We start from the raw sequence: 12,018 nt of genomic DNA, 5'->3' as shown, positions 1-12,018 counted from the left end.
CAGGTAAAGTTATTTATCGAGAACATGTGTTAACAGGTTGTGTCTGTTGGGCTCTAGCTTTATTTTTTTTTTTAATTTTTATTTATTTATTTGGCTGCTCTGGGTCTTAGTTGTAGCATGTGGGATCTAGCTCCCTGACCAGGGATCGAACCTGGGCCCCCTGCACTGGGAGCTCAGAGTCTTAGCCACTGGACCACCAGGGAATTCCCGGGCTCTAGCTTTAAAAGGGAGTGATACTGATGAATCTGTTGGCAGGACGCAGACATAGAGAACGGTCATGCAGACATAGGGAGGAGAGAGTAGGATGACCCGGGAAACTAGCACTAACATTTATGTACAATGTGTGCGTGCGTGCTAAGTCACGTCAGTCATGTCCGACTCTTCGTGAGCCCGTGGACTGTAGCCCGCCAGCCTCCTCTGTTCATGGGATTCTCCTGGCAAGCATACTGGATTGGGTTGCCATGACCTCCTCCAGGAGTTCTTCCTGACCCAGGGATCGAACCCGTGTCTCTTATGTCTCCTGCATTGTCAGGCAGGTTCTTTACCACTAGTGCCACCTACGAAGCCCAACATATATACACTATCATGTGTAAAACAGATAGCTAGTGGGAAGCTGCTGTATAGCAAAGGAAGCTCACCTGGGTGCTCAGTGATGAGTTGGTGAGGGGTGAGATGGGGGGAAGGGAGGGAGGCTCAACAGGGAGGGCGTATATGTATCCATATAGCTGATTCACTTTGTTGTACAGTAGAAACTAACATAACATTGTAAAGTAATTATACTCCAATTAAATATTTTTAAAGATAAAAATAAAAAGGTAATAAAGTGAAAAAAGAAAGTAAGCCCATACAAAATCAGGATGACAAGTTAATAAATTATAACTACAAAAAAAGCGGGGGTGGAGAATGAGATTCTTCTCTGTCTTCGTGGTCCCAGTAGTTCGCCTGTGATGCGCCACACGCTGCTTTAATGTTTATTCAATAACAAAAGGATTTTCTTTCTCTACTACCTTTGTGGAGGGCAATTCTAGACTGGAAAAATGTTGCTTTTGGACAGTGCTCAAGTTTACGCCTGCTCCAGGATGGGATGTGCCCACTGCCCACTCAAGCTGATCTGAGACACTCTTTTCTGCACTTAGGTTTCTCTTCCTTCACCGACACAAGTCTGAGGACCACTCTGCATGCTAAGTCACTTCACTTGTGTCCGACTCTTTGCAACCCTCTGGACCACTCTACTCTGGCTATAACTTCCCTCCACCTGCAGGCTTGGGCCACCTCCTAGCTTCGCGGCCCTTAGGCAACCTGTCCCTTTAAGAGCTCTCCCGACCCCGCCTCCAGCTCCACCCTCAGGCCCAGCGGCAGGACTTCCCCTTAAAGCCTGGGCTCCATCTTTCTGGCTAGCTGTGTACTGAGGCTGTTCCAGAGCCTTGAGGGGCCCTTGGGTGCCGGGCAGAGGCTCAAGTGGGCTGCGACAGGTGCCTGTGGGACGTGGAACCACTGCTAGGGGCTCAGGGCTTGTAGGGGGGTGGGGGTTGGCGGGGAAGGGACACGATGCTGGGACAGGGTGGATCCTGGACAGAGCAGAGCCTCTCGGGAGTAGACCAGACCTGTCATCAGCTAAGGAACTGCTCTGAGCCAGGTGCTCTGCCTTGCCCTCCGTGCTCCTTCTCAGGGGTATCATTATTTCCATTTTACAGGTGGGGCAAGGGTATGGGGCTCAAAGCAGCTGACTGAGTGCCCCAGGGCCAGACAGCTAACCAGGGGTAGAGCCAGGATCCAAACTCAGGTCAGTGTGACCCCAAAGCCTTGCCGTTGTCTCCTCCACATCACGCGCCTGACAGGGGTCCAGTCTTCTTCCCCAACTTCCCTTTGAACTTGATTTTCCTGTGCTCGGCAGAGTGAGGGGAGGAAATGGGTTTCCCCTCCTCCCTGCAGTACCAGTACTTGGAGGCCTTCCTCCTTCCAGGAGCTGCTTGGAGATGCTGCTGCTGCTGCTGCTGACGACCCTGTTGCTGCTGCTGCCACTAGCCATGCTCCTGTGGCGGCCGCGGTCCCAGGATGCCAGGCAGTCCTGGCTTGTCCGCCTCCAGCACCGTGTGGCGTGGGGGGCCCTGTGCTGGGCAGCCGCCTGGCAGCAGAAGAGACTAGCGCAGAGCACGTTGCACGCGGGCCAGAGCCAGCAGCAGGCCCTGAGGCGGTGTCTGCGCAGAGCCCAGGGTCCCCACTGTCCCCTCAGAGGGAGCACAGGTGTGTTTCCCAGGGTCTGGGGAAGTGGCCCAAAGAGAAGGAAACCCCACAGGAGAGTCAGATTCCAGAACCCAAAGACTACCCTTTCCCCTTCTACCGCCAGCACAGAGAGAGGTCTGACCCAGAGAAACTACCGAGGCCGGATTGTTCAAGATGAATTTTGTCATCCTGGCCCCTGATAGCCTCTCTCCCCTCAGGCCTGTTCTGGATTCCTTTGCCGAGGGTCTCACCAGTCTGGTTTGAACCCTTGGGAAACTCTGTGGCTTCATGGGGATTTTATAATGTCTTTGGGGCTACAGATATAAGCACCTTCCGGAATCATCTCCCTCTGACCAAGGCCAGCCAGGCCCAGGAGGAAGAAAGTGGCGAGCAGCCCTTGCCCCCCACCTCAAACCGGTACCATGGTGAGGCCTCTCTGCAGGTAAACGGGGAAGGCTGGAACCCAACCCCATCAGAGGTCCCTAAGTGGAGCCAAAGCCTCCCATCAGGATGGGAAAAAAGCAAACAGCAACAACAGCAACAAAAACCTCAAAACAAAACTGGGGGGCTTCCGTGAGGGTCCAGTGGTTAAGACTCCCCGCTTTCAGTGCAGAGGGTGCGGGTTCGATCCCTGGTGACCAAAAAAAAAAAAAAAGAATATCTGGGGGCTCAGAGTCTGGCTCAGGCCCAGGGCCAACACTGTCTCTTGTCTTCCTCCAGGCCACCTTGCTGGGTCTGGCAGCCCTAAACAAGGCCTACCCGGAAGTGCTGGCTCCAGGAGGCACGGCTCGTGTAACTGCTTCCTCCCCTTGGCCCTACCCCCTCCCTTGGCCTTGGCATGCCCTGGGCCAGGTGAGCCCCCCTGGAGCCAAGGACCCAAGGATCCTGCTCCTGGAGGCACTGAGGTCCCCAGGGCTGCGGGCTCTGGAAGCTGGGACGGCAGCAGAGCTCCTAGATGTCTTCTTGGACCTGGAGGCCCATGGGGAAGAGCTGGCTGCGGCCATCGCTGCCGGGAACCCAGGAGCACCTCTCCCCAGACGGGCAGCCGAGCTGCGGGAGGCCCTGGAGCAGGGAACCCGAGGACTGGCCCTTCGGCTCTGGCCAAAACTGCAGGTGGTGGTGACTCTGGACGCAGGAGGCCAGGCTGAGGCTGTGGCTGCCCTGGGGGCCTTGTGGTGCCAAGGGCTCACCTTCTTCTCACCTGCTTACGCTGCTTCTGGAGGTCAGCAAGACTCAAGGGTGGTGAGGGGCACACAGCTAGCTGCCAAGTTGTCGTTGTTGAGTTGCTAAATTGTGTTCAACTTTTTGCGACCCCATGAACTGCAGCAAGCCCTATATAGTCATCTCATTGATTCCTCCCCAACACCAGTTCCATTTTACAGATGAAAAAACTGAGGCTCAGAGAGGTTAAGAGACTTACACAGATTTATACCACACCAGCATTTTCTCCAGGTCCATCACCTCCAGAATCACTGCCTCTTCCCAATTAGGGCCTTAGAAGCAGAGGGCTGAGCCTGGGGGAGCCGGGAAGGATGGAGTGGAGGGGCAGCAGGGGGATCAGATGCGCAGAGGGTTAGGGCCTGGGCGAATGCCTAGCATATGAAGAGGCTGCTTGCTCCCCACAGGGGTGTTGGGCCTGAGTCTGTGGCCAGAGCAGCCCCATGGCCTGTACCTTCTGCCCCCTGGAGCCCACTTTATTGAGCTGCTCCCACTCAAGGAAGGAACTTGGGAAGAGGCTACCCCCGCTGTCCTGCTGGCTGAGGCCCAGAAGGGCAAGGAGTACGAGCTGGTATTGACCAACCACGCCAGCCTCACCAGGTGAGCATCTGCCTGCCCTCATCTCCCCACTCTCAGTTAAAGGCCATGCGCATGCTGTTGAAGTTAATGGGCCCTCGGGCCTGACCTCATCCCCACTCCCTCCCCATCAGGTGCCGGCTCGGTGATGTGGTACAGGTAGTGAGTGTCTACAATCAGTGTCCGGTCGTCAAATTCATCTGCAGGTAAGTCACCCCCCGGGTCACTGAGGGACCATGCTCGTGCCCTGGGTTCCTCTGCCTCCTGCTTCCTTCTCCCCAGGCTGGGCCAGACCCTGAGTGTTCGAGGTGAAGTCACTGGTGAGGACGTGTTCTCTGAGGCCCTGGGCCGGGCCGTGGGGCAGTGGCCGGGGGCCAAGCTGTTGGACCATGGCTGGGTGGAGAGCAGGATTCTGGGTAAGCTTTTCCACTGGCTGACTATCCCTCACCCATACCCACCCCGCTGGGAGACCTCTAGGAAGGAGGAAAGACCCAGCCATTTCTGCTGCTCCTAACAAAAGTCCTTCCGCATATCTAACCCCGCTCCATCCTGCTTCAGTCTCTACCCATTTCCTCTCCATTGACCCCACTCCTTGCCAAGAAACTCCTCTCCCCTGTGAACCTTGGAGTAGGGGCAGTGGGCTTGGGCTTTCGAAGATGCCCCATTCACAAAACATGTGTCCGTAATAGGCGGTTTGTCCACAGATTCCTCTGAGGGCTCCGCTCCCCACTATGAGGTATTTGTGGCACTGAAGGGGCTGAGGAACTTGTCAGAGGAAAATCGAGACAAGGTAAACCAGAGACAGGGACAGGATACAACTGAATGTCCCCTTCACTCTGCACACCGCCCCGTGCGCCATGCGGATGTGGGGGAGGGAGGAGAGCCTCCCTGGAGCTCTGGGAAGGGAGGGTTGAGCCCCACGGACACACGTGTACACATGAAACTTCTAGCCACGCATACCCTGGGCACAGCTGTGCGCGCCTCACCCACATGCCGCCCAGCCCCACATCAGCCTCACTTGAGCCGTTCTGTTCTCAGCTTGACCACTGCCTTCAGGAAACCTCCGCTCACTACAAGCACCTGCGGTTCCGGGGCAGCATGGGCCCCGCCCAAGTCCACCTGGTGGGGCAGGGGGCCTTCAGGGAACTGCGGGCAGCCCTCGCTGCCTGCCCTTCGGCCCCTTTCCCTCCTGAGATGCCCCGGGTCCTCAGGCACAAGTCCCTGGCCCAGTGCCTGCAGAGGAGGGTAGTGTCCTGAGCTGAGGCCTGCCCCTGGCCCCGTTCACCCCCATGGGCTGCCTCGCTCTTTCTTCTGGGGCCCCTCTGGATGTGGAGCCCTTGGCCAGGGTCTTCATGTGTCAGCTGACAGCTGCCCACGAGAGCTGCTGCCCTTAGGGAGGCCCGACCTGGTCCATCAGTTCCGAGGAGTTGACTTCAAGGACAGAGCAGACACCAGCAGCGCCCCGCCTAGAGCCCCCAGCCCACCCTAGAGGACAGGGGGAGTTCCAATCCATGCTGGCAATGCCTGTGTTTCTCAGCCTGTGCACCAGGCAGGCTGGAAGTGTTGGAAGTTCAGGCTCCCAGGAATGACCCTCAGCTGGCACGGAGCAGGGGCTGGTGACCACAGACCTCAGCTTTGTCATCCCTCAGTAGAACAACTCTGAAGTGTATTCTGTAGCATCTCCCTCTGAGGGTCCCCACCAGTTGCCCGCAGTGGTAAACTTCTTGTTAACACGGTTCTTACTGGTTTTCTTCCTGTCTCTCCTGTCCCTCCTCCCACATGCTTTCTAGGGTCACCTGCCAAATAAACTTCTTACACCCAGAATCTTGGCTCGGGATCTACTTTTGGGAAAACCAGGGACCCCATTCGCTCTGCTCCTGCTACAGCCTGGATTGCCCTCTCCGCTTCAGTTCTGGACACTAGGGCTTTCCCTGTAACTTCTGCTCCAAGCTGGAGTGGGCCCTGAGTGTGTGCCCTTGGAGACCTGGGGGACCCCTACCACAGCCTAGGTCAACCTAGGAGACACTGAGCACCCACTGACCTCTCCCCATCCCAAGCCTTCCCTAAGTGCAGAGGGGCTGTTCCTCAACTCCTCTTGCCCAGGCTTAGCACAAGTCTCCCTTCCTGGCCCAAAACCCACAAATCACTTCCATGGGCAGGACCTATACTGCAAATCATAAAGAATCACAGCAGGAAGCAGCCCCAGAGACCATCTGGGTTGACTGTCCATCTTACCACAGGGGAAACGGGCTGGCCTTCAGTTTCAGCAGGCTCGTGAGTCTTGTCCAAACCTTGCAGCGCGTCCTAAATAACGTGGCACCTAATCCCAATCAGCTGCCAAGCCTCAGATTCTTTGTTCTTTTGTTTGTTTTAATATTTATTTATTTATTTGTCTGGGCCGGGTCTTAGTTACAGCATGTGGGGTCTAGTTCCCTGAGCAGGGACTGAACCCGGGGCCCCCTGCATTGGGAGCACAGTTTAGTCACTGGACCACCAGGGAAGTCCAAGCCTCAGATTCTGACTCTGAATTACTACTTCTGAATCAGTTCAGTTCAGTTTGGTCGCTCAGTTTTGTCCAACTCTTTGCAACCCCATGGACTGCAGCGTACCAGGCTTCCGTGTCCATCACCAACTCCTGGAGCTTGCTCAAACTCATGTCTATCGAGTTGGTGATACCATCCAACCATCTCATCTTCTGTCGTCCCCTTCTCCTCCCATCTTCAATCTTTTCCAGCATCAGGGTATTTTCCAGTGAGTCAGTTCTTCCCATCAGGTGGCCAAAGTATTGGAGTTTCAGCTTCAGCATCAGTCCTTCCAATGAATATTCAGGACTGATCTCCTTTAGGAGGGACTGGTTGGATTTCCTTGCAGTCCAAGGGACTCTCAAGACTCTTCTCCAGGGTGGGATGATTTGGGAGAATGGCATTGAAATATGTATACTATCATGTAAGAAACGAATCACTAGTCTAGGTTCAATACAGGATACAGGATGCTTGGGGCTGGTGTACTGGGATGACCCAGAGAGATGATATGGGGAGGGTGAGGGGAGGGAGGTTCAGGGTTGGGAACTTATGTACACCTGTGATGGATTCATGTCAATATATGGCAAAACCAATACAGTATTGTAAAGTAAAAAAATAAAATGCCAAAAAAAAGAAAAGAGTCTTCTCCAACACCACAGTTCAAAAGCATCAATTCTTCAGCTCAGCTTTCTTTATGATCCAACTCTCACATCCATACATGGCTACTAGAAAAACCATAGCTTTGACTAGACAGACATTTGTTGGCCAAGTAATGTCTCTGCTTTTTAATATGCTGTCTAGGTTTGTTATAGCTTTTCTTCCAAGGAGCAAGCATCTTTTAATTTCATGGCTGCAGTCACCATCTATGGTGATTTTGGAGCTCAAGAAAATAAAGTCTGTCACTGTTTCCATTATTCCCCCATCTATTTGCCATGAAGTGATGGGACTGGATGCCATGATCTTAGTTTTTTGAATGTTGAGTTTAAGCCAGCTCTTTCACTCTCCTCTTTCACTTTCAAGAGTCTCGTTAGTTCCTCTTTGCTTTCTGCCATAAGGGTGGTGTCATCTGCATATCTGGGATTATTAATATTTCTCCCGGCAATCTTGATTCCAGCTTGTGCTTCATCTAGCCTGGCATTTTGCATGATGTACTCTGCATAGAAATTAAATAAGCAGAGTGACCATATACAGCCTTGACGTACTCCTTTCCTAGTTTGGAACCAGTCTGTTGTTCCATGTCCAGTTCTGTTGCTTCTTGACCTGCATACACATTTCTCAGGAGGCAGGTAAGGTGGTCTGGTATTCTCATCTCTTTAAGAATTTTCCACTTCTGGATTTCACACCCCAAATCCAGGTCCCTGCCCCCATCTGCCTGGCCCCTACCTCAGCCCATGACTCCTTACTGCTCAAATCCTCCCATAGTGCCCCCCGCACCTGTGCCATCAAGACTAACCAGCTTAGCTGATAAGACCCTTTGACCCACTCTGACTTCACTTACCTGGCCAGCCACCTCTCTCTTCTAAGAGAAGTTGCGATCAGTGGACCACACCCTGCTTCCTGCATGAGTATAGCACGGTCATCTCTAGGTCTCTGCTCAGGCTGTCCCTTCTAGGTAAAGCCTTCTCTCCCAAGCTTACTTGATGGAAACTGACTTTTCACAGAAGGCTTTTGCAGAGTCCCCTCTCCATTGAGCTATACTTTTGCTGGGTCACCTCCCAGCAAAACTGGGCCAGGGCTTCCCTGGTGGTCCAGTGATTAAGAATCTGTCTGCCAATGCAGGGGACATGGGTTCAATCCCTGGCGCAGGAAGATTTCACAGGCAGCAGAGCAACTAAGCCCATGAACCACAACTGCTGAGCCTGCAAGTTGCAGCTACTGAAATCCCCATGCCTAGAGCCCATGCTCTGCAACAAGAGAAGTCACTGAGATGAGAAGCCCCAGCACTGCAACCAGGAGACAAGAGTAGCCCACCGCCTGGCACCCAGCTATAGAAAGCCCGTGCGCAGCAATGAAGACCCAGTGCAGCCTATGCGTGCTTAGTCACTTAGTCAGTCGTGTCTGACTCTTTGCAACCCCACGGACTGTAGTCCACCAGGCTCTTCTGGCCATGGAATTTTCCAGACAAGAATACTGGAGTGGGTTGTTGCCACTTCCTTCTCCAGGGGATGTTCCCGACCCAGGGATCCAACCCGTGTCTCCTGCATCGGCACGCAGATTCTTTGCCATAGTGCCACCTGGGTAGCCCCAGTGTAGCCAATAAATAAATAATAATAATAAATTTTGGTTGTTTTTTTTTTTTAAGAAAACCAGGCAGTATCTTATGCACACTGTCACTCCAGCGCCCAGAGCAAAGCCTGGCACAGAACCAGTGTTCAGTAGACAGTGCCCTAGATAAGAGAAACTCCAGCCTAGAGATGGCACATGTCCGTCTCCCCATGGCGGCTCTCCTCCTGCCGGTGATGGGATGGGACTCAATCCATCCCGTTGAGGCAGCCCAACCAGGTAGAAAGCTGGCGAGGTGCAAGGATAACATTAGTTTCAGCTGGTGTTCTTCCACTACCCAGGAGTGGCTTTTTAAGGTTTTCCATCTTGGAGGTTGGTGGAAGGGGCAGAAGGAAGAAGAGCCAGAGGGGAGAGAAAGTCAGCTAAAACACCTTTTCCACAGAGGAAGAAGGCCCTGAAGCATAAAGGCCCCAGGGGCAGAGACAGAAGCAGGGGGGAGAGGCTGTTGCCTGGCTGCCCTCCCCCAGACACACACATCCTATGGAGCGTGGGTCTCATGACTGCTTCCTTTCCTGCCCTTAATTAGCAGCTCCCCCTATGCACCGTCCCACGCCAGCCCCCAGGCAAGACCTCTTTTGTGCTCCCAGATTCCTAGGAGAAAGGTGGCCTCATTAGTGCCTGGAGACCGCCCCATCTCCAGGGAGCAGGCAGACAGACAAAGCAGGGGACCAGGGGCACAGAGATCCAGCTCAAGACTCTGATCGCCTTGGCGGTCATTCCTGGGGCCCAGCCTGGAGACGGCACTCCTGCAGGAGGCTAATCTTAGATTTGCCTTTGTCTGTTCCCGGAGTAGATGCAAGCACCCATCTCTCCCCGCTTCCCGCCTACCACCTCTGAGCACTATAAACCCCAGGGTCCTGCTAGTGGGTTGCAGTTAACAGCCTCAAAGTTCCTGGCTATTTGGACCACTGCAGATGACACCTTTCCCGGCTACCCCACTCTGAGCTCCAGACACCATGAATCCTTCCTCTACAAAGGTAAAGACCCAGGGATGGAGGGGTGACTTAGGGGCAATGAGACCGGGGACAGTGAGAATGCTTGCTCGGGGAGCTAGAAGGAAGGTTGAAAGTGTCTTTTCCTATATGGGTTCTGAGGCAGGATGCAGGGTGGACCCTTGACAGAGAATTACACTGGACTGTGCCCTGTTCTCCTAAGAGTTCGTGTTTATCGAGCTTTTACTATGTATCAGGTGCAATTTGCACCTGTCATCTCATCCTCCCAGCAGCCCTGCACAGCAGGAATTACTTAATACCCAGTTTACAAGTGACAACGTTGTGCCCCATGAAAGGGTAGGAAACGGGTCCAAACCCACAGAATCGTTTCCCCTGCAAGGGATCAGGCAACAATCTGGATCCTGCCAGTCCTTGATTTTCCCGTGTTTGCCCTCTGTGGGGAGGAGGAGCGGATAAATGGGGCTTCTGTTTCCCTGAGCAAAGTCTCCATTAACTTCTGGGGCAGATTCAGACATGCCTGTTTCAAATGGAGTGGTCAGCGCTCTAATGAGGGTACAAGGGACTAAGGGCACCCAGAGGAGAGAGAGATTCATTCTGCCCAGGGGGTTTCAAAGAGCTTACTGGAGGAGATGCTCTGCTGGATCTTAAGGTCAGTCAGTTCAGTCGCTCAGTCGTGTCAGACAGAGCCCGTCAGACAGCTTTGAACAGAGAGGCAGGAAAGCCAGGCTACAGCGAGTGAGAAGCGCCGGCCACGAGGGGGCGCCGAGCCAGCTGGGCAGGACCCGGACGTAGGGGCTGGCATGCGGGCGACCCTCAGCGCCCGGTCTCCGCCTTCCTTAGGTCTCCTGGGCCACCGTGACGTTGCTGCTCCTGCTCCTGTTGCTGCCGCCAGCGCTGCTGTCACCCGGGGCGGCCGCGCAGCCCCTGCCCGACTGCTGCCGTCAGAAGACGTGCTCCTGCCGTCTCTACGAGCTGCTGCACGGCGCGGGCAATCACGCGGCCGGCATCCTCACGCTGGGCAAGCGGCGGCCCGGGCCCCCGGGCCTCCAGGGCCGGCTGCAGCGCCTCCTGCAGGCCAGCGGCAACCACGCTGCCGGCATCCTGACCATGGGCCGCCGCGCAGGCGCAGAGCCAGCGCTGCGTCCCTGCTCCGGCCGCCGGTGTCCCTCTGAGGCCGCCTCATCCGTGGCACCTGGGGGACGGTCCGGGGTCTGAGCTCTCGCTCGGGTCCAGTCCTGGCCCTACCCTGGCCCCTCCCTCACGCCCGCAGGGAAAAAAAACGTGTCAGCTCGCAGGGAAAAGGGGAATAAAGTCTCCCTGTTAGTGTGGCTGCTCTCTGTCCCTGTGCGGTCGCGTCCCGCCCTCCAGGGGGCGTGAGAGTCTTTCGAACCGTAAAGAGCCGGAAAACCCAGAGTTCGGTTTGGGAGTCTTTGAACCACTCTCGGGTGGGCGCTCTTAGGGCAAGAAACTGTGCAAGTCCCCGGAGAGCGGAGAGAACCGCATATGTGAGTGCTAGGAGGGGAGAATGGGGGCAGACACGGTCCTCGGTGCTCCGCCAGTCATTCTGAATCGCCAGGCCTTTCCTGAGAGACGCGGAGGAAGGTGCAAGCAGAGGAGCGGGATGCGGCTGGGAAGGAGGGAGCCGCGCCCGCCGAAAAGGCAGGGAATATGAGGTTCAACAGGAATCTTCCAGAGGGCTACAGTGTGGGATAGGGCTTTTGGGGGAGAGGTGAGGCACTGAAGGGGAGGCGGTTAGGCTTGTGCAGCCCAGATTGTGAAAACCCTCACAGATCATCAGGCTTTGCCCTTTATTCAGTAGGTAGCTAAGAGTCAGGAGAAGTTCTTAAGCAGGGATGAGGCAAGATATTTCCAGCAATTTCAATGGAACACCCCTGTGACAAGTTGAATTGTGCAACCCCTCCCCCTTCCCCATTTACATTTGAAGTCCTAACCCCCAGCACTTCAGAACATGACCTTATTTGGAAATAGAGTCTTTGTGGATGAAATTAGTTAAAATTCAATCATACTGAGGGGGGGGGGAATCTATCATACTGGAGTAGGGTGAGCCTGTAATCTAATATGACGTGTCCTTATAAAAAGGGGGGGATTTGGACACAAATGTACACGAGGAGAATCCGTGTGAACATGAAGGCAGAGATGGGTGATGGATGTACAAGCCCAAAAGTGCCAACCAGCCACCAGAAGCTAGAAAATAGGCATGCGACAAATATTCATCGAAGCCT

General features: G+C 54.5%; 2 protein-coding genes across 4 annotated transcripts; both read left to right on the top strand.

Moving 5' to 3' along the window:
• Nucleotides 1,364-5,841, top strand: GHDC (GH3 domain containing). Of its 3 annotated transcripts, XM_013972555.2 has the most exons (10): nt 1,364-1,472; nt 1,695-1,783; nt 1,964-2,244; nt 2,544-2,665; nt 2,944-3,445; nt 3,849-4,041; nt 4,152-4,223; nt 4,300-4,433; nt 4,722-4,807; nt 5,056-5,841. In XM_013972555.2, the coding sequence occupies exons 3-10, from the start codon at nt 1,977-1,979 to the stop codon at nt 5,272-5,274; spliced, it is 1,596 nt and encodes a 531-aa protein (XP_013828009.2). In that variant the 5' UTR covers nt 1,364-1,472; nt 1,695-1,783; nt 1,964-1,976; the 3' UTR covers nt 5,275-5,841. The 3 variants fall into 3 exon arrangements, with proteins under 3 accessions (XP_013828009.2, XP_017920599.1, XP_017920600.1); XM_018065110.1 differs by having other exon boundaries at nt 4,722-5,841; XM_018065111.1 differs by lacking the exon at nt 1,964-2,244 and having other exon boundaries at nt 2,544-3,445; nt 4,722-5,841.
• HCRT (hypocretin neuropeptide precursor) lies at nt 9,776-10,990 on the top strand. The gene is made up of 2 exons (XM_018064069.1): nt 9,776-9,799; nt 10,616-10,990. Exons 1-2 carry the CDS (start codon nt 9,779-9,781, stop codon nt 10,988-10,990), a joined length of 396 nt encoding a protein of 131 aa, XP_017919558.1. The 5' UTR covers nt 9,776-9,778.

The sequence above is a fragment of the Capra hircus genome, chromosome 19 (genome assembly GCF_001704415.2).
Source record: "Capra hircus breed San Clemente chromosome 19, ASM170441v1, whole genome shotgun sequence".
Taxonomy (NCBI): Eukaryota; Metazoa; Chordata; class Mammalia; order Artiodactyla; family Bovidae; genus Capra; species Capra hircus.
Note: the sequence above shows the minus strand (reverse complement) of the source record. Positions and strands in the feature narration are given on the sequence as shown.